This window comes from Lasioglossum baleicum, chromosome 1 (genome assembly GCF_051020765.1).
Source record: "Lasioglossum baleicum chromosome 1, iyLasBale1, whole genome shotgun sequence".
Classification (NCBI taxonomy): domain Eukaryota; kingdom Metazoa; phylum Arthropoda; class Insecta; order Hymenoptera; family Halictidae; genus Lasioglossum; species Lasioglossum baleicum.
Window position 1 is genome coordinate 7,506,343 of NC_134929.1, and position 25,876 is coordinate 7,532,218.

At 41.3% G+C, this 25,876-nt stretch overlaps 1 protein-coding gene across 5 annotated transcripts in view; it reads left to right on the plus strand.

Annotated features, from left to right (window-relative positions):
- Nucleotides 1-25,876, plus strand: part of LOC143212692 (telomerase-binding protein EST1A) — a 169,694-nt gene that overhangs the window by 108,137 nt on the left and 35,681 nt on the right. For all 5 annotated transcript variants that reach the window (XM_076433782.1, XM_076432154.1, XM_076435479.1 and 2 more), the window contains 3 exons: nucleotides 914-1,017; nucleotides 1,101-1,274; nucleotides 2,185-2,388. In XM_076433782.1, coding sequence (XP_076289897.1) covers nucleotides 914-1,017; nucleotides 1,101-1,274; nucleotides 2,185-2,388 — 482 coding nt within the window. The remainder of the gene's footprint in view (nucleotides 1-913; nucleotides 1,018-1,100; nucleotides 1,275-2,184; nucleotides 2,389-25,876) is intronic.

The window sequence follows — 25,876 nt, forward strand, 5'->3', positions numbered from 1 at the left end:
GTTGTTGCTGAATGTTCATCGGCGATGCATTGGGTATCGCATTTGCATGATAACAGGCTGCGTCTGTCATTATCTGTTGCTTCGATTCGTCACTGGTGCATAATTTTCGGGAGAGGATTCCTAACCGTCCGTTTACATCGAACACGTAAAACTTGAGAACCGCTCTCGGTACAAATATATAAAATGTAGTTTTCCAACGGCACCGCGATTTATATAACAAGCTGCTGCCGTGGGAATTTGCCGAGTAAAAACTGCGAACACTCAGATTCGTATTTTACCACGTTTTTATTAGCTCGCTTTCTTGTCTGTGTGTTCGGTATAAATTTTGCAATTGATTTTAGACTAACTTTCCGACGAGCTAGAGACTTGAAATTTTAAACATAGCTGACAGAATTGGACGACAATGCAATATTTTAAAAAACTTTTTAAAGAAGCCTATGCGTTTGGGAGATACAAACTATTAAATTTAACCGTTACACCTCCCCGCGCGACGCTCGGTAGTACGCGATCGCGTTCAGCCATATTTTTTAAGCATAAGTATTTTATATCAAATTAATCGCAAAATTCAGAGCTTCCCAATGATATACAGTTTAAAAGTAATGGCCACTGAACGAGGTTCTAATGATAAAATAATTACAAAACAAAAGGTCGCGAATTTAGTTGCCAACCTAATACTTCTTTTCGCTCCAAACTCAATTTTATAAAGGAGATCAAAATTTAGCTGTTTAAATGTAGAAGTTGACAATTTTATGCATACAGTAAATGTTCGATCTAAGAAACTGGGAACTACACGATCCAAGAAACCGACGGTGTTTCGGAGATCGAATCTTTACTGTAGAATTAGGTATCTATAAAATATTTGGCGATTTTTCCAACGCACAAGATGAAGAAGTATGTTTAATATTTGTTCCAGAACTCGACCTGGTGAAACTACAGGAAGACACAACCCTGGCAGGGTTTACGCCACTAATGTCGAATCCTCAGGATCCTATCTACGCCGAGAGGACTGAGGATATGGTAAAACTACTTTTTATATAGCATATATAATACATTTTACTAATATCGAAGAATTGTTTCTATGAAATATTTACGTGTTTTAGGAAATAGCCCAGGTGTGTCTCAGGATAAACAAGATTTTGTTCTTCGGGCAAGTATACCTCTGCGGCTTGGAGACGCCAGTGTTGAAGTTGCAGAAGAGTGCAAATGGCGAGATTGAATATGTGTCTGTGGTCGAAACATCGAGCATTAGTACCCCGAGCTCACCTCCGGAGCAGGTGAGTTAATTGGTTAATTCAGATTTATATGAATGAACATGTCAAGTGTCGAATATCTGGCATCGAGCAAGGGATTTAATTAATAAAACCGAAAGTAGAACGTTAAATTTGATGATAGCGGATGGATCCTAACATATATCTATATATTATTTTTCAAATAATAAATTTCATTTACTTAGGCAGGCTTTAATATATCACATAAGTAAAATGGTATTCATAAAATGGCATGGAAATTTCAATATGGCTCCTATTTGCAGTTGGACCAGAAAACTTTTAGCAGTTTATTAATTAGTTTCAAGTCAGTAACAGTCTATCAGTAACAGCCCCTTCACCATATGCCGCACATACCATTTGACTGGCCTCACTCACTGATTTTCGGAGATTAAAAGCGAATAAGAGGCAATGCCGAATATGCTCCTTCGTCGGTGACATTCTTAACGATAATAAGGAAGTTATAATGTGAAGTTTGTTGCATTGCGACAATGTTTTGTTCCTTCCTATGTCGGTATTGCAGATTGCTAAAGTAGTGAAAGATTATCTTGCAAAAAATGATCATAGCAGACGATTGAAATTCGACGGAAAGAATTTATTTCTACACCTAATAAAGTGTCTACACAGTATCCCGGCTCAAAGAACTACATTGCTGTTTCAACCCTTTGTACAATTTTTCACCGGTTCCTCGATAATCGCGTTCGCGATAGAAGTTAAATTGGAATTAGCCTCCGCTCGACTGCTCAAGTGGGACACGTGCGTCCGCGAGCGGCCACGGAGAAGGGCTTGATTAAATTTAAAAATCGAAGTAACAAGCCCAACGAGAACGGGGTTGTTACTAAATACTGTTAGGAAGTCCCGATGACTTTTCACAGCATCGGGGTAATTGGTTCAAACGAAGCTCTAACTCGCTTTGCAGAGCGACTCGGAGCTGCTGGTCGAAAGTTACAGCGAGGACGAGGACGAGCCAGTATCCACCCTGAGGAGATTACCCTCGTGTTCGGATGTGCCTGATGATACCACCGCGTCAGGTGCCACTGTCGAGATAAGATCGCTGATCGAGAAAAAAGAGGAACTGGAACGACGACAGCTGAAGCAGGATCGTCATCGGCAACGTGTACAGGTGAGTGCCTAGCCTGTAATCATTTTATCTTACCTTCGGAATACAGTCATTGTGTGTTTACTCTGGTTCTTCGTTTTTTCTTCCACAATTATTCGACTTATAAAAATGTTTTGATCAGACATTTTCGAATGGACTTCTTTATTGAAGATTGGCAGACTATCACGTCCAAATTCACCCTTCTGCAAGTAAATTTCACCTTTTTGTAAATCAATTTCACCCTTTCGCAAATTAATTTCACCCTTCTGCAAATTAATTTCACCCTTTTGCAAATCAAATTCAAATAAAGTATTTTATAAGTAAGTTTTTGCGAAAGAAATCGGATCAAATGTAAATTCATTGTTGAGAAATTTAACATTTTATTTACTGTAAAAGAGTATCCCAACAAAAACATCCTGTAAATAGGAGCCAAGTTCCTATGGCCGTAAAAAGTTGCGAGATCAAACAAAATACGGCCAAGTTCGTTAGCTTAGAAATTCCTCTTGCAATACTGAAAAAAGCGTTTGTAAAAATTAGTTTAAAAGAACGCTATTTAATGTTTAAAGAGTTACATGGAGGGCTAAATTATTCAAACTCGGACGTTACTTTTTAAACCAATGGCCGTGTGTTTGACATGCCTGGCATAGAGAAATGACCAGCAATTCCAATTTTATCCGACACAAAACAAATTGTATGAAATATTTTCGAAAAATAGGAATTCGTGCAGGAATCCTCAGTTCAATATAATCGGTACAGTTTTACCCTACCTCGATTCTCCGCTCGCCTAAGTTCCCCTTGCTGTCTCGCCCCATCCGCAGGGGACAGGCATCTGGTCGACCGTAAAACAGAATCGACACCACCGAATTTAACCTGGCGTGGCTCGAATTTTTCTATAAATAGAGACGTCAGTCCGATATCGCGGTTCAATGATTCTCCACCCGAGATATCCGGACAACCGTTCCCTCGAGCCCTTTATCTTCATCGTCCCTTAGGGCTCCGCCGAAAGGGTCCCGGGCAAAGATGGTCGCTGGGCCAAAAAAGAAACGATTAAAAAAGGAGGACACGTTCGTAGCACTAAGTCGAACTAAATCAAGAGATTACCGGGACACGTTGCACCGACGTCGGCGCATACTGTTGCATCTTACACCCCCTTTTTAGACCCCATTCGCGACGCTGTTCTTTCCTTCCGCGCGTCCTTTCTCCCTTTTTTATATTTCTTCTCCTTTTATTTCGGAGGTCCTAACTCCTTCGGCGACGCGGCACGCAAACCCCGCCGTTTTTATTTACGGGCATCGACGATCCTCCTTTTTGCATATTTATTATCGAACCCCCGTCAGGGACCGGATCGCGCGTACTATGTGGCCCCGTGGGCCCTCCATCTTCACGCCTCCGACTCGCCGAACGAAATTTTTCTCTCAAATGAACCGCGCTAGGAAGAAAAAAATCGCTGGACCCCACTTCTTCTTCTTCTTCTTTGTGCAGAATGTTTTAGAGTACGCGCTGGCTCTGTTTGATGAATACTGTAAGACCTAGGGGACCGAAATGCCGGTTACATCGTGTACAGACACTTCTCTTTGATGTCCTGCCGCTGGGGTCCTCCATCTACTAGGTTATTTATAATAATATTGGGTCGTGTAATAAATTCTCGCGTTTTTTGTATCGTATTTCTTCCCGCAAGTTTGTGTTTTGTTAGGTGAAGTAAAGACTTCTTCTTCACTCCATGGTCTTTACTCAACAACTTGGAGCTTCGGTGCCACACAACTTGAGTGAGATGTCGCGCAGATGTCGAAAATTAATTTTTCTGCCTACTGGAACTTCCATTGAAGAAGCCTGAAAATTGATTAAAATTAATTAATTCGAAAAATTGAAGCAGATAGGTCTGTAGAGCAAGAAAAAGGCTTTGTTTAATCCTTTTGTTTAGTCCTTCGATTCGGATACTCGAGGTTCTGCTGAATCGTCGATTAACCAAACAAGTATGCACCGAACTATGCCATGTTTGGACTCGTTTCAATCGTCAAAATGTGAAGAATATGTTGTGAAACGTTCCGCAAGGAAACTGTTAAAAAACCAATATGTATATTTTTTCACAAGAATACAATAGAATAGTTTGCTCAAGGAAAAATTGGCGTACAAGCCCAGATTCCCAGGGTTCACCGAAATCCCATGTCTCATTCTTCTCGAGATCGCCTTAAGAGTCGGGCCCGTTCCCTTCTTCATCGGTATCATTCGGATTATCCTCTCGTTCCACTTAGTTTCCGTTCCCGTGAAAGGGGAGACCGAATAAATTCGCCTGTATCTGTTGAATTTTTGGGCGAGACGGCTTTATTAGAGGGCGAGAGCAGGTTTCAACGGATTCGGGGGTGGGAAGAAAGGGGGGTGCGGTGGGTAGAGGAGAAGGCAGACACGGAATATCATCCCGAGTATAAAGTTACCCCAGCGGACGTGGCACGATAGAGGGTCGGCTGACAAGTGTGCTGTGTTCTCTCTCGCCGAAATAAAGGATACTTTTGATATCCTGTCGCTACATGGTCCCGGTAGTCCGTGTTCGATCGGCTCGGACGCCATTGTATCGCTGCCCGTTCTTCTTTTCTGTACTCTCTTTCTCTTTCTCTCCATCCTCTTCTTTTCACGTTCGGGGATGTTCCCTACTTTTTTACGAGGCTTGATAAGCAGCGTCCACCTTGTACCGCGATACCGACAATACCAGAGATATTCACTCTTCTAACGATCCGAGTAACGTAACACCTCGCGGGGTGGGAATGTTAGCATCCTCCTACGTCGACGTCCCGCTTGGATGTCGTGTAGGGTTTCCAGTTGGAGCGAGTCTTTGTTGTTCTGCCGAGATTTTTAGACCTTTGTGGTGCTGTTTGGTAGTTGTTTATTGAAGAGATGCTGCTACTTGTAACCTGTTCAGTTAACGGACAAGTCCCAGTGAATAAATATTGGGTTGGCGAGAATGTAATTTCGGTATTTTAAGGTGAAATAAAACCGAATTTCTTTGGTCAAGCGATGAACTTTCATCAATAAAATACTTTCTTATTTATTCTTTCCAGCAAAAGATCATCGAACGAAAGGGAAAATATCTTATTCTCTAAAATTCATTGCCAAGATAAAAGAGTTGGGCTGTATTTCACCTTAAAATACCGAAATTATATATTTTCTCTTTAATTAAAGGTAATGATGCAAATAATGTAATGTTTCCTTTTTTACCAGATACAAAACAATCAACTATCTACTTTCAGGAGAATATTATAAAGAGTTTAAACAGCTTACAAAACACTTTAATATTTCTAAGGGCGAAGATGGACGTTGCTATAATGTTCCGAACGTTTCGGGGTGGTTAAACCATCCCTTAAATCTAATAATAAAAAGCCACGCGCGGCAGAAGTGAAACTTCTTGCAGTCTAGTAATGTTTAGAAGTAAATTAAGATTGGAAATGGTAAATAATCCTGAATGAAGCTATAACAAGGTCAGGAACAACTCTCGATGCAGTATTTTCAAGACATTTAGACAAAAATTGAATCAAGAATATTTATATCATATTTTAGCTATCACAAGCCAATTGTTTCAATGATAGAATCATAGAAAATCATAGAAAAAATAATGTACGATCAAAATTTGCGATGCAAAGACGGAGAGCATGTGGGAAAGAAAGAGACATAGTTCATTTCGTAATGCTAGAAAATTGAAGCCCCCGCAGTAAAGAAGTTTCACTTCAATAAATCTAATAAATAAAATATTTCTATTAACGCGAACGCTAAATACAATAATAAAACTGGTCACATGTCAAGAATTAGACAAAACATATCAAGATTACTTTTCTCATAACAAATAGTCACTGATTTAAGAGTTCATGATTTGAAATAATTTTTGAGGGTTGAAATGACTTATATTTAATTGTCTCGATCGAATAATTTTTGAGGTGGCATTATCCGAATCTCGTGAACCACAGTATGGCAGTTGGAGTCATAATATTACAGGACTCGTTTGGTCTGACCGTCACCTAGATTTCCCCTTCAATCTCAGCCGCGTCGAAACGATCGATAAATCACACCGCGGTTCTAGTTTAAGTTCGCGGCTGTGCGTCCGTTATCCCGTTGAAAACCGCTTGCGAAAACGCGGATCCCGTAACTGTACCGAAAAATTAATGGCGCACGCATGAACAATTAACCCGTCCCGTTTTGTCCCGATTTAATTTGGTCGCGAGACACGGGAACGGTACTTGCTAGATCGCGAGTTGGATTCGCACACGGAACCGCATTGTAACGCGTCTCTGCCGTGAATTCACGCGGTCGACGGGTCACCGGGACTCGGTGAATTAAAACGAAATTAGGAGGACGTGGCCTGGCGACGATTATGCGATTTTGCGACCGGTTTTTGGATCTGGGAACCTACAAACCGTTCGCGTGATTCAGCTTTAACGAGTCACGCCTTGTTCCGACAGCGCTGTCGCTCAAACATGGTACCGTTAAAAAGAATAGTTAATGATTTATTCGGTGAGTAATGACCCTTGCCTCTTCAACGAGCGACACACGCCAATCGGATTTTTTAATTGTTCCATTGGTTGAAATTGGCTTCCACGGTTTTTACTGCGTGAGCGTAGTAAGCAATTTCTTTTTAGAAAAATGTACATACAAGAATGAAATAATTGTACACATTGTTTGTTCAAGCTACATTCTTTTCTTCTACTATTAAAATTGTTAAATATAATAAACGAAGTTAGACATCTTTCAAGAAGTGAAAGAAGTTATTCTTTTTGTATCATGTTTTATTTCATAATAAATTTTTAAATGTTTTCGGCGCAACGGTTCGATCGTTTATTACGAATTATAAAGCAACTTTGCTAATTGTCAAACAAAATCAACGTTTCGATCCTAGTTTGGATCTTTCTCAAGATTTATTTGAATCGCGTCTGTAAATTAAATATGTTATAGTAATTTTGAATATTTCTGTTTTTGCAAAATTACTATATGTGGTCTCGCTACTGTTAGTATCAATAAAATAATATATTTTCTAATATATTAGTACATATACCTTGCTTATCGTTGCAAGGAAAACCGAATGACTCTGGTTCGCGAGCGTGAATGACCGATGATGTCTAAAGGGGGGAAGGCGCGTCGCGAATCAAGTGGAATTTTAGGGCCTCCCCTTGACGAGTGACATAATTGAAACGTCGACACACAGGTGGAACTGGTTCCGCGTGACGAGGAAATTGTTCCGGATGCGTGCGAACAGGTTCGTTGGTTTCGGGCCGCGATAATTGACACGCGAGGCATGCGTTATATCCACGTGTTATCCTGGGGCTGGGTCGAGAGATTACGAGGATGGGTCATGGGAGGATGGACTCTCTGTTCTCGTTGCCATTTTCGCCCGAGTCGACTGCCGGATCGCTACGAAAATGGCGAATTAAAATTTCATTTAATTGGAGATCAAGTTTAATTGGAGACAGACGTCGTTTTACTGTTACGTCGCCTTGGTAATCTCATCTATCGTGTCCAATCCCCCAGTAACGTGTCGCACGTCACGTTTTCATAACCATGAAACGCAGACGCCAAAAACATTAAAACAGGCCTGCTGTTGGTGCTACTCCTCTTCGGGAAGGAGAGAAGCAGCCACACCTTTCCGCGAGCCAGCGTCGCCCAGGCCTGCGTTAAAATCACTATTAATTAAAACCATTAAGATCACATCGTTTCTAAACATAGATGAATTAAAGAATACAGTAAAGCCTTGATCTAAGAAAACGTTAACCGTAGGACCTAAGAAAAACAAAGATTACCTCCTCCACTGTGGGGCATACCCCGTGAGGGGTCCAGAAGCTTGAGTTGCCTCAACTACACAATCTAAGAAATAGCACGGACCCGAGGTGTTCTTTTGGATCACGGCTTTACTATATCTTTTCGAATTCCCATATTATTATTACGAGGTCCTTTTATACAAATGTATACAGTTTTTACAGTATAACTGATAAAAACGAAAAGACATAACAAAACAAATGGCTTAACCTAAAATTTACATAAGAATGGACTGCGCGAAACTAAACAAACACAGGTATGATTAACAAATAGTATTGCGCAATTTTGTTTCGAATGCCTGTAACGTGCCATTAAAAAAATCAATATTGTTGTAAAATATGTTAGAGCTAGCAATAATGCGATTTAATGAATTTATTACTCCATATGAGGATTTGGATTTCATTGTTTGACATCCTGCTCTCGTTCTCAAAACACGTTCAGGTACGTAGAAATTGATTTGCCTCAGGAATGCGGGACAATCTATATTATTATTAATCAAATTGAAGATAAAGCTCTGGTCGGAAACTGTTATTCGATCGGATAATGTTTCAAGGTTGACATATTAAATATAATGAAATTGTTCATCTGACGTATACCCTTATATTTCTACAAAAGTGACGTGGTTCCGAGATTAAAATAGTTACGAAGATCGTTCCCGAACTTTTTTGAGCGCAGCTTGTACAAAGACGATCGTGTAACAGTTCCGTTGGGAACGGTCTCCCAAGGAGCGATGTGTCCAAGGATTTTTCGTGAAGTTCTTCCTTGAAACAGGCCACATAAGGCCCCGAAGTCGTTCGTATAAGTCGGGTTGCAAGCGACCGCGTGAGACCGGTCGCTCGAAATGCAAATTCGACTCGCTGGAAAGGAGACGTGCCCGGCAAAAAGCAGTTCCGTGTAATGCGGCCGCGGGGATTAAATACGCTCGGAGCATCATTTAGGTGCCGAGATAAAAACGCGCCTCGGAACCGTTAATTCGGATGAGCATATCGTTCCTTATGAGACTTGGCTCGTGGCCGTGCCAACGTCCCCGGACGAAGTCCGTGCGAGCCTAATGTACATCACTAGCAAAACACCGGCAACAAACCTGACTGCTGTTCCTTTTTGAAATGTTTGTATATTTGTGCCCATAATTATGAAAGTGGTCCAAGACATATCTAAGACATCTTGTTTCGAGATGTTTAAAGGATTAAATTTGAATAAATTAAAAAATATTTTTATATCATGTAACATTTTAATTTAGAATTTTATTAATAACTGTCTAAAACAGGTTGACTGTACGAAATTTGCTAATGACCTGCGAAATTGCAGGAGTAATGAATCTGTTGAATCCAGAGATAAAAAATAACAGTTATTCAAAATATAAAGAAAAAAATTCGAAGAACAAAATGATTAAAAAATATTCTCGATAACTGTTATCGGTGAAGAAAAACTGTTTCGATTGCTCAAAGCAGTTATCGATAAGAGAAATTTATTTCGATCGCTCAAAATGAATTTCTCTCAACGATAACATTTACCAACAACAGAAAAAATATTCATTATAATCGTTACTTGTAACCAACACGATTTTAATCGAAGAAATACTTGTTATCCCATGACTTTTTTTCTGTTTGGTTATAACAGTTATGGTCCCCGGTTGAATCTCGTCTCGCTAGTTTATGTTTCAGGAAATAAATCGCCTCGATTTTGAGTCAGCACCGGACACGTTAAAAATCGCGTCGAGCTGCGTTGCGTGTTATCTTTTGCGAACATTGAGCGAGCCGGGGAACGTATAATTTGAAAACGGCGATAAGGAATGAAGGGTTATGATCGCTGTTTGTATCTAACGATGTTTAGAGGTCGTTCTGTTCGGGTACGTTGAAATATTGGACGGGTTTCGCTCGTCGCGGTTGAACGACGAAGGTGATCGGGCGCAATCCGCAGGCGGGTGGAAAAAGAACGAAAATGAATTCTCCGTGGCAATCGCAATCGCAAGGGCCGAGTTAACGGTAATACGCGATGATATGAAGGACGTAGCCACGAGAAGCAATTTATTCTCTCATCCCCTGTGTCTTTCCTTCTTCGTTCTTCTTTTCTCTTTCTCTCCCCCTTGTTCGTTTTGCCCTTTTTATTCGCCGCGACCGCCTAGAGTCGAGATTATTGTACCGCGCGTTCTTCAGTCACGTTCTTCTTTGCCCGATTTACATTTTTCTCCCCTGTCCTATGTGGCGTGAATACCGAATCGATTGTTGCTGCGAGACCGCGCCAAGGAAATTGTTATTGTAATTATGCCGGCGCTCGATTCGGTTGCGGTGCTTCGCTGCCTGTGCGAAAGTGATTTGATGTGTTTCGGATAGTTGAACTTTGAATATTTATGAACGGATTTGTTTATTAATTTCTGCTTGATTTTGTGAGAACACTTTCACTGCTTCTTGTGGCATCATTTTCGTAATTAATCTAGGAATCGCCATACGGGATTTTTTGTGGCGAAAACAAAGTGGAAATGTCGTGAATATTTATTATATTCTACTTTGAATTTAATAAATATTCTTTTTAGTTTTTATTATTCTATATTTTCAATCATAAAAATTCCAAGCGTTGTGGCTAACGGATATCCGAAAATACTGTTCTCAGTATCTAATTAATTTTCAAGCGGAGACAGATAAATGAGTTTGCAATTAAAAATTCCACGATAAATGGTTGCGTATAAAGAAATGTAAAATTAAAATTTTCCGAATAAAATTGGTCTGGAATTTCGTGGAGCATACGCGTGCTCTTTAATCATGCCGACTAATCTGTCTGCTCATGGCTAACCGTTTCTACTTGCCGAAGAAATACATATACAATACATATAGCGGGTCGATACCCTTTGTAGAGATGTTAATGTTTTCGTCTGTAGCAACTCATATCACTTCATTGTGGAATCCAACTGTCATCCTTTATAAATATTCGTGAGAGTAGTATTGTCCGGTAATGATCAGACACAAAGGCAAAGTTTACCGGACCATTATTAAATTGAATTCTCTCGACAACGCATCTCCGGACAATGGAATTTTGTTCTACCATTTGGATCCGCTTTTGTCCGTAGATTTGTCCTTCCGGCTGCGTCACTAATTGCGAAAAATCAACGCGAAACGGACGAATGTTCGAAAAAATTCATATTTTTACATCAAACGAATATTTATCGCGTGTGTTAATTTTCACTTGACCAAAGTCAATGTCACATTCGAGGAAGCGCTTTATAATTGCTTACTAATTTCAAATGAAAAATCTGGAATCCATTACTTTAATGAGCTTTTATGAAAATGAATGACGTTAAAATATTCGTTAAAATGTTTTAGTAGATATCACAAAATTCCTCATCTTTAATATTGTACAGGGTGTTTCGTTTATCTGATAACCGAAATATCTTGTGACGCACTGATGTTACGAAGATATATGAATGGTACAATCATATAGTCTAATTTTTTTGAGAATTAGAATGGTGGGAGGGGGAATTTCAAAGTCAAATTAAGTTTGTCCTATTTTTTTATACCATAGATCGATAGAGTATCAAATTCCGAGTATAATAGTGTTGACCTTTATATGTCCTAAACCTAATAGTTAATGAGATATTATCCAAAGAAGAAAGAAAATTGTTTCGATAATATCTCGTTAATCTCGTTAACTATTAGCTTTAGGACATATAAAGGTCAACACTATTATACTCGGAATTTGATACTCTATCGATCTATGGTATAAAAAATAGGACATCCCATTTAAAAAACTTAATTTGACTTTGAAATTCCTCTTCCCCGCCATTTTAATTCTCAAAAAAATTAGACTATATAATTGTACCCTTCTTACCGAACAATTTTTGTAAACAAATTTTTGTCGCAACTTATACCCGTCACTTTTAGTGCTCGGTAGGTCTAGTATTCATCAGAATACTTTCAGAAACATGTTTCACATGGAACAATAATCATTTTTTGAAATATTGCAATATTATTGGATTTCGCTGGATTGCGAAAATATCACTGCTATCGTTACCCACGTCCCTAGCAGAATTCTGCAACGGGAAACACATGTTCAATTAGCGTAATGCGACGATAATGTGGCGCGTGTGTTCGCTGTTAATGCGATTTGATAGGTGCGCACGCGCGCATATTATCATCGGGGACCGGCTGGAAACCTAATTGCCGATCCCGAGTTCCCGTATATGCTGATTCGCGGTTTCGGCTCGCGATCGTAAAATTCTGGGAATTAGAGTAACTCCGAGCCCGTTCGCTTCTATTTAATGCGTCCCGGGGCCTGATAAGGGCACCGTTGCTCGAGTTTCATGGCGCGCCATAAAATCTGGGTAAAATACGAGGGGTTCGTGCTTGCAATCAAACGTGTTTAACACTCTAATCGATCACGATTTTTAATTTTACAGATCTATCTTATTTCACACATTCCGTGAACACGTGCCGTTAAAAAAAATCAATATTATTATAAAGCATGTTTGAGCTTGCAATAATGCGATTCAAAGGATTTATTACTCCATATGTGGATTTGGATTTCATTGTTTGAAATCCTGTTCTCGTTCTCAAAACACGTTCAGGTACGTAGAAATTGATTTGCCTCAGGAGTGTGCGGGACAATCTATATTAATATTATTTATTAAATGAAAAATAAACCTCTGGTCGGATATTATTCTTCGATCAGATAATGTTTCCAGGTTGACTATGTTTAATATTTTAGAGCAATTATGATCAAAGATTGACATTGGGTTGTTTGTCTTATATGCACAAAAATGATTTCATAGTTAACGCTTTTCGGAGACCATATAGTTTATGGAGACAATGACATTTTCTGAAAATATTTGGAGAATTTCTCGTCCACAAAGAACTGATATTTAACACGAGGCGAACATTTTTAATTTACAATTATCGAGATTGTAAAGCGCATCCTTGAGAAATGATTGAACAAACGTATTTCTTCGGGTGTATATTGTTAAAAACGGCTAAACATGTGCAGAGACACATTCTTGTTATTTTTACAAAGTAATGGGGAGTACGAGAACCAGTTCTAAGCGGACAATCATTGGAAAGCCGATCTTCCTCGAAGGTCGTGTCATGGGAAGAACGGGTCTAATCGATATGGCAAGCAACCATAGATCCCAGCGACTCGGCTAGGCGACACTCTGTATTTTAACTATTATTTCGAATTAGCGCGGATAGGGGTCGTTCACCGACTGCGTAGCGAGAGTGGAGGGAAGAGAAAGAGAGACGAGTGGTTTAATCATTTCGAAACCGAGCGAGCGAGGTATAAGTTAGCACGAGGCTGAAAATTAACGACGAGGCGGAAACCGTTTCCGCTCTTTCTCTGTTTCACCCTGAATATTTACACGATGAGACGGGGCTCGTCGTTTCATTGGATAACATTAGCCGATACGTGGTTACTCGTGCGTAACGTTCCGCGGCCAGCAACTCTGTAATCCCGCAGTAAAAGCTCGGAAAAATCGCTTCGGCACCGTAAAAGGTGACAGGACAACAGGACACTTCCAGGACAAGGGCTTTGCTACTTGCACTAAACTACTGGAAGTTTTCCATTGTGTACTTTCTTTAGGGTCGGCTTTTCACTTTTCTCAAGGGAGTTACGGATATTTCATAATGCTGTTTCTACATTTTATTATGTAATTTTCAGAAATGCTTTAAAATAAACGTCGTTCAAGCATTGAGCACATGCATTTGAAAAATGTGCTATCCGAAGCGTGTTAATTACGACACTGCTTCACTGCAGTAATAAAAAAATTGCAGGAGGGAATTGCACGGTTGTTTCAGTTACTTTATTGCCTTTTATTGCTGCGCAGCGTATGTTCGTCCTTGTACACCGTCTGCTTAGGATATTCTGGAAACTGTAAGGATTGAATACGAGTAGAAAAATATAAATCAGACAATCTCATAAAATTTTTCTCAAAAAACATCTGTTAAGCAAGAAAATCATTGACTAATTGTAAGAAACTGAGGTTAAAAATTTATTTTCTCTTTCAAACAATGAATAAATATATCAAGTCCGTCGTCTGGTAACGATAGACTTTGCCTTTTCTATTCTTGTATCGCTAAATAAATCGTTTTGGTTTTGCGTGATTTTTATGAACATTACAATGACATCGAAACTCCATCGGGCCGAAGGTGTCGTTGTCGAAGCCCAAGCACAGCACTTCGATGCGAGAAGTTAATCCCGAGAGTCGCGAAACAACAACGGGTAGATCTATTTACATAAAACAACGCCGGGCTACGCGCCCCCTTAAAAGAAGCCTCCAGTGTTGGCTGTAACTTAGTTCCGAGACATTCTATTTAATTAAACGGGCCGGAATAAAGGCGTTAATTAAAGCTTGGAGTCCATTATTTCCTGAAAAGGGACGTGTCCCTCGTCTACGCGGTGAATCTAGAACGTATCCGGCACTCGGCAACTAATCGCAATAATTTACAACCTTCCCTTTTAGGCGCCGCGCGGCTGTATCGTATCGAGGCCAGACGTGTTTTCGGAACTTTTTAAATTAACACCGGCAACCGTGCACAATAAAACGTCTGAAATAATAATTAACGCGCTGCTGAATACGCCGGCCTCGGCTGGACATTGAATATTTATGCGGAAAGAAATTTCTCGAGTTGAACATATTCATTGTTTTTAGATGGAATTCCGCGTAAACATGGTGTACGGATACCTCCACAGTACATCAAATTAAAATGTTTCAAATAATTCTACTAAATGACAAAAATTGTCTGTTTCTTTTACGAACATTTTCGTGACATTTTCCTGTGCAAAATGAGCCCAAACATCGCATCACTCGGAGCATACTTGGTAGATAAATTGTCGAGTCATTAGAATCTCGATTATAAAATTTCGTTTCGCACTGACTCTTCCACTGATTAGTTCGGATAATGGAGGTCCTAGTAAATCGTGGTTTACGCAAGCAAACATGATCCAAATCGTGTCGTGCGTGGACTCATTTCAGACAAGAAAACTGCCACGAATCTACAGTTAAAAGACTCGCGTACAAAAATAACAATGAATAAAAATGTTCTATCTTTGGATAAGTGTTGACGTTTAGTCCTTATACTTTTCCGCCAGCAGCAAGAGATGGAACAATAATGTCTGTGCACGATATAAACGGGATACTGCAGCAATAAAATAATCCATCCTTGAGGTATAACAATAAAAGAAGAAAGCAGCCGGCCGAGGACGTCCATTTCATAGTTCGTCGAAACGCGCGGTCTCCGTAGAAAGTAAATCGGCTTTCCGTGTCACGAGATACGCTATCGTCTCATTAAAAGACAAGAAGCGTGGAACAATTGTGTTTCACGGACGGCCGTGCGCTCACTTTTGACGACGAGAGTAAGGTCGAAAGAGAAAGAGGGAGATAGAGAGACGAGCGCGGCGGAGGCTGACGAAGACGAGCGTGAGCGGAGCAGCTAATTACTCTAAACTAATTACATTTTGTTAGCGCCGCGCCGTGCCAGCAAGCGTTTCCCCTTAACCCGCGGACCTTGAGAAACGTCGGAAGAAAAGAGTAATGAACGCGATAAACCGACGATTCCGCACGGAGAGGAGACCGTTCATTTCCGAGTAATTATATCTGCAGGATTTTTAAGCGACGGTTTACCTTGCGGGAAGGAAAGGAGAACGAGAGCGTTGGTACGCGACCGGAAAAAATATGGCGGTGCGTGCGGTCGTTTTAATGAATTCGCGCTTCCTCGGCGAGAGTATGCCGGGAGCCTTCGTTCCTCGAAACGAAAGTAATAGCCACCGAAAGGGAAATTCCAGCAGTCAATCGGGCGAGCGAACCGCTTCACTTCGTGCAAATTGAAAACTTTTATTCATACACTCGGGGGAATCGGAGAATCGAATATCTCATTCTCTTAAAAAGAAACTTCAAGTGAATTTGAGAGGAAATAAAATTGCATTCAATTTTCTTATACTTTCATCAATCTTTGTTTTTGTAGATTGCGCTTTTAACACGGCTAAACTACATGTCTAAACACTTTTTAATGGAACCTTCAATTGCAACGTCAATTTTCATTGTGAACTAACAAGTCACCCATAATAACGTCATCTAATAGTTTCATTTAAAATTGTAACGTAAAAGAAAATTTCTACGTTTTCTTTTCGGTAGGTAAAGTGTTAAGACATACAATTGCCAGATAAATATTTAATTTTCTGGGTGATTGTGGACATCAATTTTGTTGTGCTGAAAACATGGAAGATGCAAGACTTCGGAAGCTAAAGTGTGGGCCAAGTAAGGGTGAATCTGGAGTACAAAATCTGTACAACCCGATTTATTATACAATTCAACAAAAGACCAGATCTCGTGCTGAAAAACTGAGTAACAATTCCATTATCCGAACATCCCTCCGACGCATTCAGCAAACCGAGGTTCCGCCAAACTCGTCTGCGAAGAAAATTGGGAAATAAAACTATGCAAAAGGGAAAGGGTCGAGGCACATGAGCGACGTCCGTTAAGCAGCAATAAAAATATTCATGTCGCAGTTTTTCCATTAGGGGAACCATCTCGATCGGCGAAGTCATAACATCATCGCCACGCTTTCATTTTCGTAACGTCGAAAACGTTGGGGTTGAACCTCGTGTATAATAAACAAACGAGGGTTGGTGGTGGTGTAGCGCGTCAGAAGGGATGACTGGGGAAGGATGAACTTTCACCGGGTGCGCAGGAAAGTGCTTCATCAACGACGGAACGGCGCACAATACGACATAAATCACAATAAACCGTATCGTTTATTAACGATCTCGTTCGGCTGCGGTGAAATAACGTGATGGGGGAGCGAGGAGGAGGAGGGAGACGGTGCCCCATGCATTCTACCTACATGGGAATCGCGAGTCGCCATTTATATTCCGGAACGGTGCGCCCGGGCCTGCCTAAACAATCGCGCGGAAACGCCGAGCGGACGATAAATTATCCAACGCGGACGACGAACACGCATCGATATTGACTCGTGTGCCCGCTGCGTTTTCGCTGCAATATGCGCCGACAACCATCCGCTACCGTTCCCGAAACAGTAATAATAATCGATGATTATAGGAGCCGGCTCGCGGTGACACTGGGGACCGTAGTGTGACCGTTTGCGGTCGCGAATAATTCGCGAGCTCCATTCGCGGTACGAATCCCTTTGTGGATCGAATGTGATAGCTCTGCTGTGTAAATAGATTTTTGAATAGTGAGCTATAATAACTAGACTGCGGATTTTATGCATTTATGACAAGAATGGACACGTACGATTTAAAGCAGTGGATATGTTAAAAATATTTAAGAACATCAATGTATTAGTTTCAGTTCAATGGAATAATTAAAAGAAGAACACAATTTTTATTCGGCTCCTGTGTCCTGCAATCAATGCGAACGTTTTTTATTTTGCATAAAGATCCGCAGTCTAATAATAACAGTTCGCTAAGCGCAGAGGTGAACATTTTATTTATCAGTGATAAGCTATTAGATGATTATCTGCGGATCTTTACGCAAAATAAAAACCTCGTATATCCCTTGCAAGAAACAGGAACTGTACGATCTAAGAAAAACGAATATCCCCTCCACTGCGAACCAAAATAGTATACATCACACGATATCTAACAAAAACATGGGGCCGAGGGTTTCTCTTAGCTCAAGACTTTACTGTATCTATTCAAATTGGATCTTCGCTTGAAAACCGAAAGGTCGTGTTACTCGCCCTAATGTTACACCTCTGAAAAACTACCCTTACTAAATTCTCTAGACGCATGAAAAACAATTTTCCCATTCCGCGCATGAAAATCCGCAAGAAGCCGTACGCAGCAAACCGTCTTGCAAAAAGGGAGGCTGAAATTTGTTGAGAGGTGTAATTAGGAATCGCGGGCACCAGTTTTTCGATCGTGTAATTGTCGGAGGATTGCCACGCGGCCGCGTAGAGATCTCATTAACTACATGGTTACGAGCGGCGGCGCTACGGATCGCATCGTGCCGGGATCGTATCTTATCGTACGGGATCGATAACATCGTTGCAAACCCGGTTGTTTCGGCTGGGAAACGTATAGCGTCGGTACGGGATAGGGAGAGTGAGAGATCGAGAAATGTCGGGGAAACGTGAATTCCCGGAGCGCGATCGAAATAATCCAAGTTAATCAAGGGGGGCTTGGAGGGGCGAGAGCTTGCGCGCGCTCGTGCAACCTGTTGTCGGCGATTCTGTTGCACGAGCTAATTTTATCGGCGCCGAACATCGTTGCATCGCTGGTTCTGCGGCTCGGGTCCCGCCTCTCCTCTCTTCCTCTCTCTCTCGCTTCTCTTATTCAAGATAACGAATGTTAAAGGCGTTATCGCGAAGGAGACGCGATCGTGGCGCCGCTAACGTATCCATTCGCGTCGGCGATATTATTAACGACTTGTTCGCGCGATTCTTCGTTAGGTAAACGAGATACGCAACACGCCGCTATGCAACTTCGTGCCCACGGGTTCTGGAAAAGCGGGCCGAGCTGCCCCCGGTTACATCTCAATGCTCCATTACCCACGGACAGCCACGGACGATACAATTAACCGATGAACCGTCGCGAACAGAGTCTCTCGAGTCGCGTCGAATCAAATAAGGCTCGGCTACGATGATCGTTCTCCATTTTTGTCTTTTTCTCCTTCCGCGCGTCGCGAGAGAGAGAGAGAGAGAAAGAGATAGAGCCAGATAACGCAAATGCGACTGGATTCTTGGATGATAATTACGCGAGTGGATCGATTTGTAAGCAGCTCTCGATGGCTGCCCGGTTAGTTAGTCAACAGCTTTTTGCGCCCGACCGAATGGAGTCTGGAAAGTTGTTGCACACGGTTTTCGAGCGCGCGAAGATGCTTTTAATGAATTCGAGGATGACTCGGGAAATGGTGGACGATTCGAATTAATATCTTCGTGTTGCATACTATCGGCCGATTGCAGATGTTTATGCAAATTCGCCGGAGATGTTGCACGAAAGCGAAGTCCGGGGAGTATCTAATTTCCTGCGGTGGTGGCGAGGATGGCGAGGAGCGAACGAAAAGGTTCGAGAGTCGCTTATGTTGTAAAACGAGGACGTCAATCGTGTAAATGGCGGTGGTTCAGTCCATTTAGGAAACATTTATTCAGCTTTCTCAGAGATACTTGTTGGTTTATCGCATCTATGAACGAATAGATGTATCATGAATTGCGAACAATGATTTTTGTGGCAATACTAACGCCAGTACCGTCTTTTAATGCATTTAATGCGTTCATTGCAACAATGAGTAATTATATTATTTTCAAGCTGTTACGTCCCGGAGTCTGACTTTCGCGAAAACTATCGTTCCGCGACCCATTCCCCTTACTGGACGCTCTCAAATGCGATACAACCTTTTGTCCACGCGGCACGTTACGTCCGACGTCTGACTGGGAACCACGACTTTCGCGAACATGCGTATTCTACTTAACGCTTACAGTAGATTCGCCCCAAAGCGGCGGACGAGAACAGAGATAACTGAGACGGCACGAATCTTCGCAGGGAAATATCTAGCAACTTATCGGACAGTTGAGTATAGCGATCGGTGAAGACAGGCAGGCTTCCTTTATGCGAACTGCTTCCGTTGCTCGCTGACGGCTGCAGTCGAATCAGGCTGGATCGTCGTAGGAAGGACGATGATCCTCACTCGTCCTGGGAAGATCACGTCGTCGGTGATCCTCGGTTGGCGGGAGATACCCCGCTGTTGTCCTCCGTCTCGCGTTCGTTGACGCGCACGAGCTTTCGTAATTGATAGCGACGAACGCGAATTGAATAGGAGAGTATTGCAAGCGCGAGGATGTAGGGAGAAGAACTAAGCGAGACTCACTTATTAAATTAATAACTGGGAATATATTTGTAACGTATGAAATGAAATTATAATGAACTAGAAGCGCGTGTTATAGCAGGACCGCTCAAAGGCGGATGAGAGCGAGGACTCGTCGGAGTCTGGACCGGGACATCCAGGAGGCGGCGAGCCTCGCTGGAGTCTTGAACGAACGTGTCAGACTGGCTGTCCGAATTGAACTGAACTGAACTCTTTTTAGGATCGTGAGGTCGAATACATAGGTGTCTTATTTTCTACCGGATGTCTCGTTAGACATAACGCTATGGATGTTATGAGAAGCGCGCGATTAATGATTACGGTGAATGCTACGTGATACTGCTACGGGGAATACATTAAGATATGATTATTATACAAGGGTTAAGATAAGAATGGGTATATGGTATGAGGTGAGAATCGGATCTGATGAACGGAGCGAAGTATGACTACTTATAACTAATCAATATTCTTAATAATTACGGTTACAATATCCTACTCTTATTGGCTATGCTTATAACCTATGGCAACACGTCGGCAGACGTGACACAAGCCATGTGTATTTCACTCCAGTTTGTTGTGGTTCAGGTAGAAAACGTTTATTTCGAAACAACGGTGATCGCAGCTCTTGAGAACGAAATTAACTATCAAAATTTTAGTGAAAATGGTGCCCGAACGAACCGCCAGCTCGCAAAGGTTCGCGATGCAAACAAAAGTTAATATTTTCACGTGCAGAAACATTCGAAACAAACGACAGCATCAGCTCTCAACCATGCACTCATTCGCGCAAATGCGCCGCGCGTTCGTTAAAAATGAAATGTATTCTAGACCAAATTCTATTCACCGGTTTCCCGAACAATAACTAAACCGTAGGGTGTAGCGGGAGAGGGGAGAGGGCGTAGCACAGCCATTGTATACGATTTTCCCATTATTTCACCGCGTTTCTGGAGAATTCAACTGCGGCTCCACAATTGTTGCAACCGTTGAATGCCAGTCCGAGCCGTTTTAAACAAGATCGTAACAGCCGGCACACCGGGCAAACCTGAGCTCGCTGCATTTGAATAGAATGGCCGTATAAATACGCGACAAATATATGCAATTAGGGTCGTCCTACGGGCCTTCAGTTATCACCTTTCGTCACGATCGCGGCTCGATGCCGGATTGGGAACGATCCGCCGAGGATCGAGGATCCATTATCTGTAGACTGCGGATTTTATGCATTTATGACAAAAATGGATAGAAAAGTTTTAAAAAATGCCTTTTTTATTTTTGCTTGTAACCTTTAGAAAATATTTCTTGCACATCATTCAGTCAACCAATGCTTCTAATTGCTTAAAAAACATCAGGTCATTTGGTATAATTATAAAAAAGTTATTCTGTTTTAAAGGGTGTACGGAGACTTATTTTACTAATCGTAAGAGTACCTGCCCAAAGAAATAAACTCGTAAATTAGAAAATTCGGCGCCCACTGTTGTTGTGTTGTTGCATGCTCGGTGCTGAATTATCGCGCTGCGAGTATTTTGGATTCGCCCCAACCATCGGTGGTGTCTTTTCATGAGTGCAAACCCCATTATCCGTATCATGTCAATTTTTCACCGCGTCATTCAGAGCTCGAGCCGCGGGACTCCCCGCGGTGTTCCCCGGTTAAACTTCTCATTCAAGAAGCCCGAGGCCGAACACGGCGAAAGAAGGAAAAAAAAATGAGCACACCAAGGAACCCGTCACGCGTCACGCCTGTCGGCAACGTTCAAAGATCAGCTCGAAAAGCCGGGCGAAAGGAGAGGGTGGCACATTCTCCGGCTCTAAAAAGAGGTATCCTCCGGAGCCTCGCGACAGGTGTCCGTCTTTCAGCTTCTCTCCGTGCTCTCGACCCTCTCTGCAATTTATTCAAAAAATTTCTCACGTCGCCCACGTCGCAATGAAAAATGCAGCCCGGCTTTCATTAGTTGGATTAATTCGCTTCTTACGCGGGCTCGTTCTTTCTCCGAGTAAATTTCGCAATTCAACCGCGAATTCGCGAAATGAGAATCTCCAATGAAGATTCAACGATATCAGTATTTTATTGCGGCGATGTTATCACTTTTTCACAAAATATTTCATACTTGGAACTTCATGAAATACTGTATGCATTTGCAGCGCCCAAGTTTGATCAAGTTGTTACAATTTGCAGCGTCCAACTTTGATCAAGTTGTTACAATTAGCAGCGTCCAAGTTTGATCAAGTTGTTACAATTTGCAGCGTCCAAGTTTGATCAAGTCGTTACAATTTGCAAGTCCAAGTTTGATCACGTTGTTACAATTAGAGTATTGGCCATACTAATGTTTAAGGGTGGCGCATTTCGTTACACACATTGGTAACATTTTTTAAATACTAAAACCGACCGACGAAAAGGGAAATGTTTAGAATGGTGACCTTGACAATACATTTCGAAGTTATTGCAATCGAAAAGGAGGACCCTTTTCTACAGCTTCACTTAATTTTTCACTGTCTCTTGAATATTAAGAGCACATCAACATAAATTTTTTGCATTTTTAACAGTCATCATGTGAAGCCTGTCAACAACATAGTCAATTATTGATGCCATTCTTATGAACAGGTTTATATTTAAAAAAGAAAGTACGTATAGTATATTAAATATTTCTTTACAAACTTCCTCATATATAAATTACACATCAGACTCGATCAACTAATCTTGTGCACGTCATCATTAATCCTAATCAGAGCACCTACACGTCAAGAACACCTAAAACCAGCTTCCAACATTTCGGTAAAGCCGGGCAGCTAATCCGCCAATTAATTCGGTCCACTCCCCCATTAATTTCGGAAAGCATCGGTTCCACGGTGGTCTCTCTCGAAAAATCTCATCAGGAGCACACCCCATGGAGCCCAGTGTGTCCAATGCTTGCTCTGAATCCGTTGTATTCACCACGGGCTCGTTTCGAACGCGCCCTTGTCGGCTGGTGGCAGCGTGCTGTCGCAGAAAACCCCATAGAGCGTAGGCCATGTCGTATTCAAACATTTATAGTCGAAATATTACGAGGCCCCAGCTCCCATGGGAGAGAGGAACCAGCCGCCCAGGCTCACCCTCGCATCATCTGCAGGGCCGAGATAACGTTTCCGGCGTGTCGGCCCCGAAGTAACGGGGGTCTGTCGACGACGAGTACGACATTGTCCTGCTCGGAACCCCAAAGGTGGCACGGGTAATGGCTGGGAGGTTGCCCAGCCACCAGAAATCTTTAATTTCCACGACATTAAGAGACACTCGTTGTCCCATGGGCCTCGTACACGCAGGGAGCCGGGCGCGCATGCTCCTTGTTCCGCTCAGCACACCGCCAACTCGGTGTAATTTCTGCTACGGGGGTTGATTCACGGCGACGCGTCAACTAACACGAGGGAAAGGTCGTGTTCCGACCTTATCCCCCTCCCCAGAATGCCTAGCTTTTTCAGGGTCTGCCTGATTGCAACTGGCTACGGTATTTTTCTTGATCGTTTGGTACTGGATTAGCGTCCAGAATCGCCAGTAGAGGGGAGACAGCACGAATTCAGGGGAAACGCTTACCCTCTCTCTGCCAGTACCGGACACGACAGAGATGAAAGTGGGGACACAAGTCAGAGTTGGGCATTAATCAATTAAAATTTTAATAATGATTGATTGATTAATGTGTACGATTAAAAAAAGAAATCATCGAGAAAAAAACATAAAAGCACGTAAACAGAGTTTGTATTATATTGTATAGACCGAATGACAATACACCTAAACTCAGTTTACATTTTTTTCTGTATTCATACAGTTTTGATTCCGTATTTCATTTCGAAATTTCAGCAGTTAATCATCAATCGATCATCCGATTGACGATTAATAATCGTTAATCGCAATTAACGACCAAAGTAGAAATTTAATCGATAACCGCAATTAACGATTAATACGTATTTAATCGTTAATCGCAATTAACGAGTAATAAGTATTTAATCGTTAATCGCAATTAACGAGTAATAAGTATTTAATCGTTAATCGCAATTAACGACTAAACTAGTAGATTAATTGTTAATTGCGATTAACGACTGAAGTAGAAATTTAGTCGTCAATCGTTGATTAAATTTTTGCCCATCTCTGACACAAGTCTTAACCCTTATACGATCCTCAGGGTAAAAATTCGCCCATTTACTATTTTCACATACTGTATATTCATGCATACCTTTACGTCTATGTCGTGAGATGTATTTCTTTAAAATGTGACGTTACAAATGGAACATAATGGAACATAATGGAACAAACATTGGTGAATTATTATCCTAGTCTCTTTTATGCAACTATTCTTGAGGAGTGTATGAGGGTTAATCTGCAATGGCTCTGTTATCGTTTGGATACTCGGTCACATATTTTAAAAGACAGAGATTTTCATGATATTTATTATTGTATAAACAGTCTGAATATTCAGTTGTTGATATTTGTCCAGCGCCCCCGACACAGGTAAACGGTGGAAAGCCCAAAAGAATCGATCGTGAAACGCGATCTCGAAAATCGTGCGACTCTCCTGTCTCAAATAACACGGAACAACAGCGTCGAATAACACAAAGTCAATTAATGGTGTTATTCGAATCTCGTCTCCCTTTATTTTTGCACACGAGCGTGTGAAGTCACTTTCCGATCTGTTTTTCCGAACAGTTTTGACGATAATTGGTAAATACTACTGTAATTAATCACTACAGACATTTTTCACTGTTGTTAAAAGGTTTCATCAAAGCGAGTGGACAAAATTTTATTATTATTTATTTTTAATTTTGACCACTTTTATAACACGATCGAAAAATTTGAAATATCTCAAGTTAAAATGTCACTTTCTAACCGATACGTGTACGTGTTTCATTTTCTACGTGGAACTCGCAGCATTCCTCAGTTTTGCTAAAACACCAGTCCCCCATCAGACCACACATATTTACTCAATCAGCGCAACTGCAATACAAACTCTCTGCGTTCCAATCGTGATCCACGATTCACGGAAATTCAATCAAATTTCCTCGTCACAAGGTGAACAAAAACCTTCGTTTCCCGTTGCTGCTCGGTGGTTTTCAATAGAAAAAGGCTGGGCCCGTCTAGGACGCGTTCGAAGGCTCTTTTTCTCTTCAGGTTTTTCCTCCGACCCATTCAAGAACCCTTCACCCGTCTCGCCAGCTGGCATCTCGCTTGTGTACATAGGTGACGATTTCCTTTTTCTCATTGTGTCGCGCCCTCGATACGGAAAAACCGCGCGGGAAACTCGCGTGGCGGTCAATTTACCCGAAAACCTGCACGAAATTGAAAATAAACAATCTAATATTATACAGGATGATTCTGAGACAAGTCCCGGGACAAGTTACTTCTGTATTTGTAAGTAAAAATAGAAAATAATGATAGAGGAAAAAATCATATGTCATAATACGTCCTCACTTCCTGTATCCACTATATCGTGAATTACGCGAGCAAACACGATCGAATTGGTATCGTGTTTGGCATCGTTTCAATCAGAGAAATGTCACGGATATATTGGAAAACGTTTCACAAATAAAATAATTAAAACCAAGTAAACTATAAATGATTTATAAAAAAAAAAATTAAATACATTTTCATTAATGTTTGAATCCCGCCGCGCCGGCACCTCTGGAAATATTCTATGTGCCATTTTAAAACTGCGGTGCCCAAGGTGGTTCAGAAGTATTCAGAACTCACCTTATAAAAACTGTATGTCCCGTCGCGAAATAACCACAGCAGTTAAATATAAAGCGACGTAAAATAAATAAATAAAAAAAAGAAAACATTTTCATTAAATTTTGGTTTCTTACGATCGACTTGGTCAATTTGAGAAGTTCAGTATTTATTGGGATCGAGCTGCTAATAATATCATCTAATTCTTAAATTCTAATTCTTAAATTTCTTTGTAT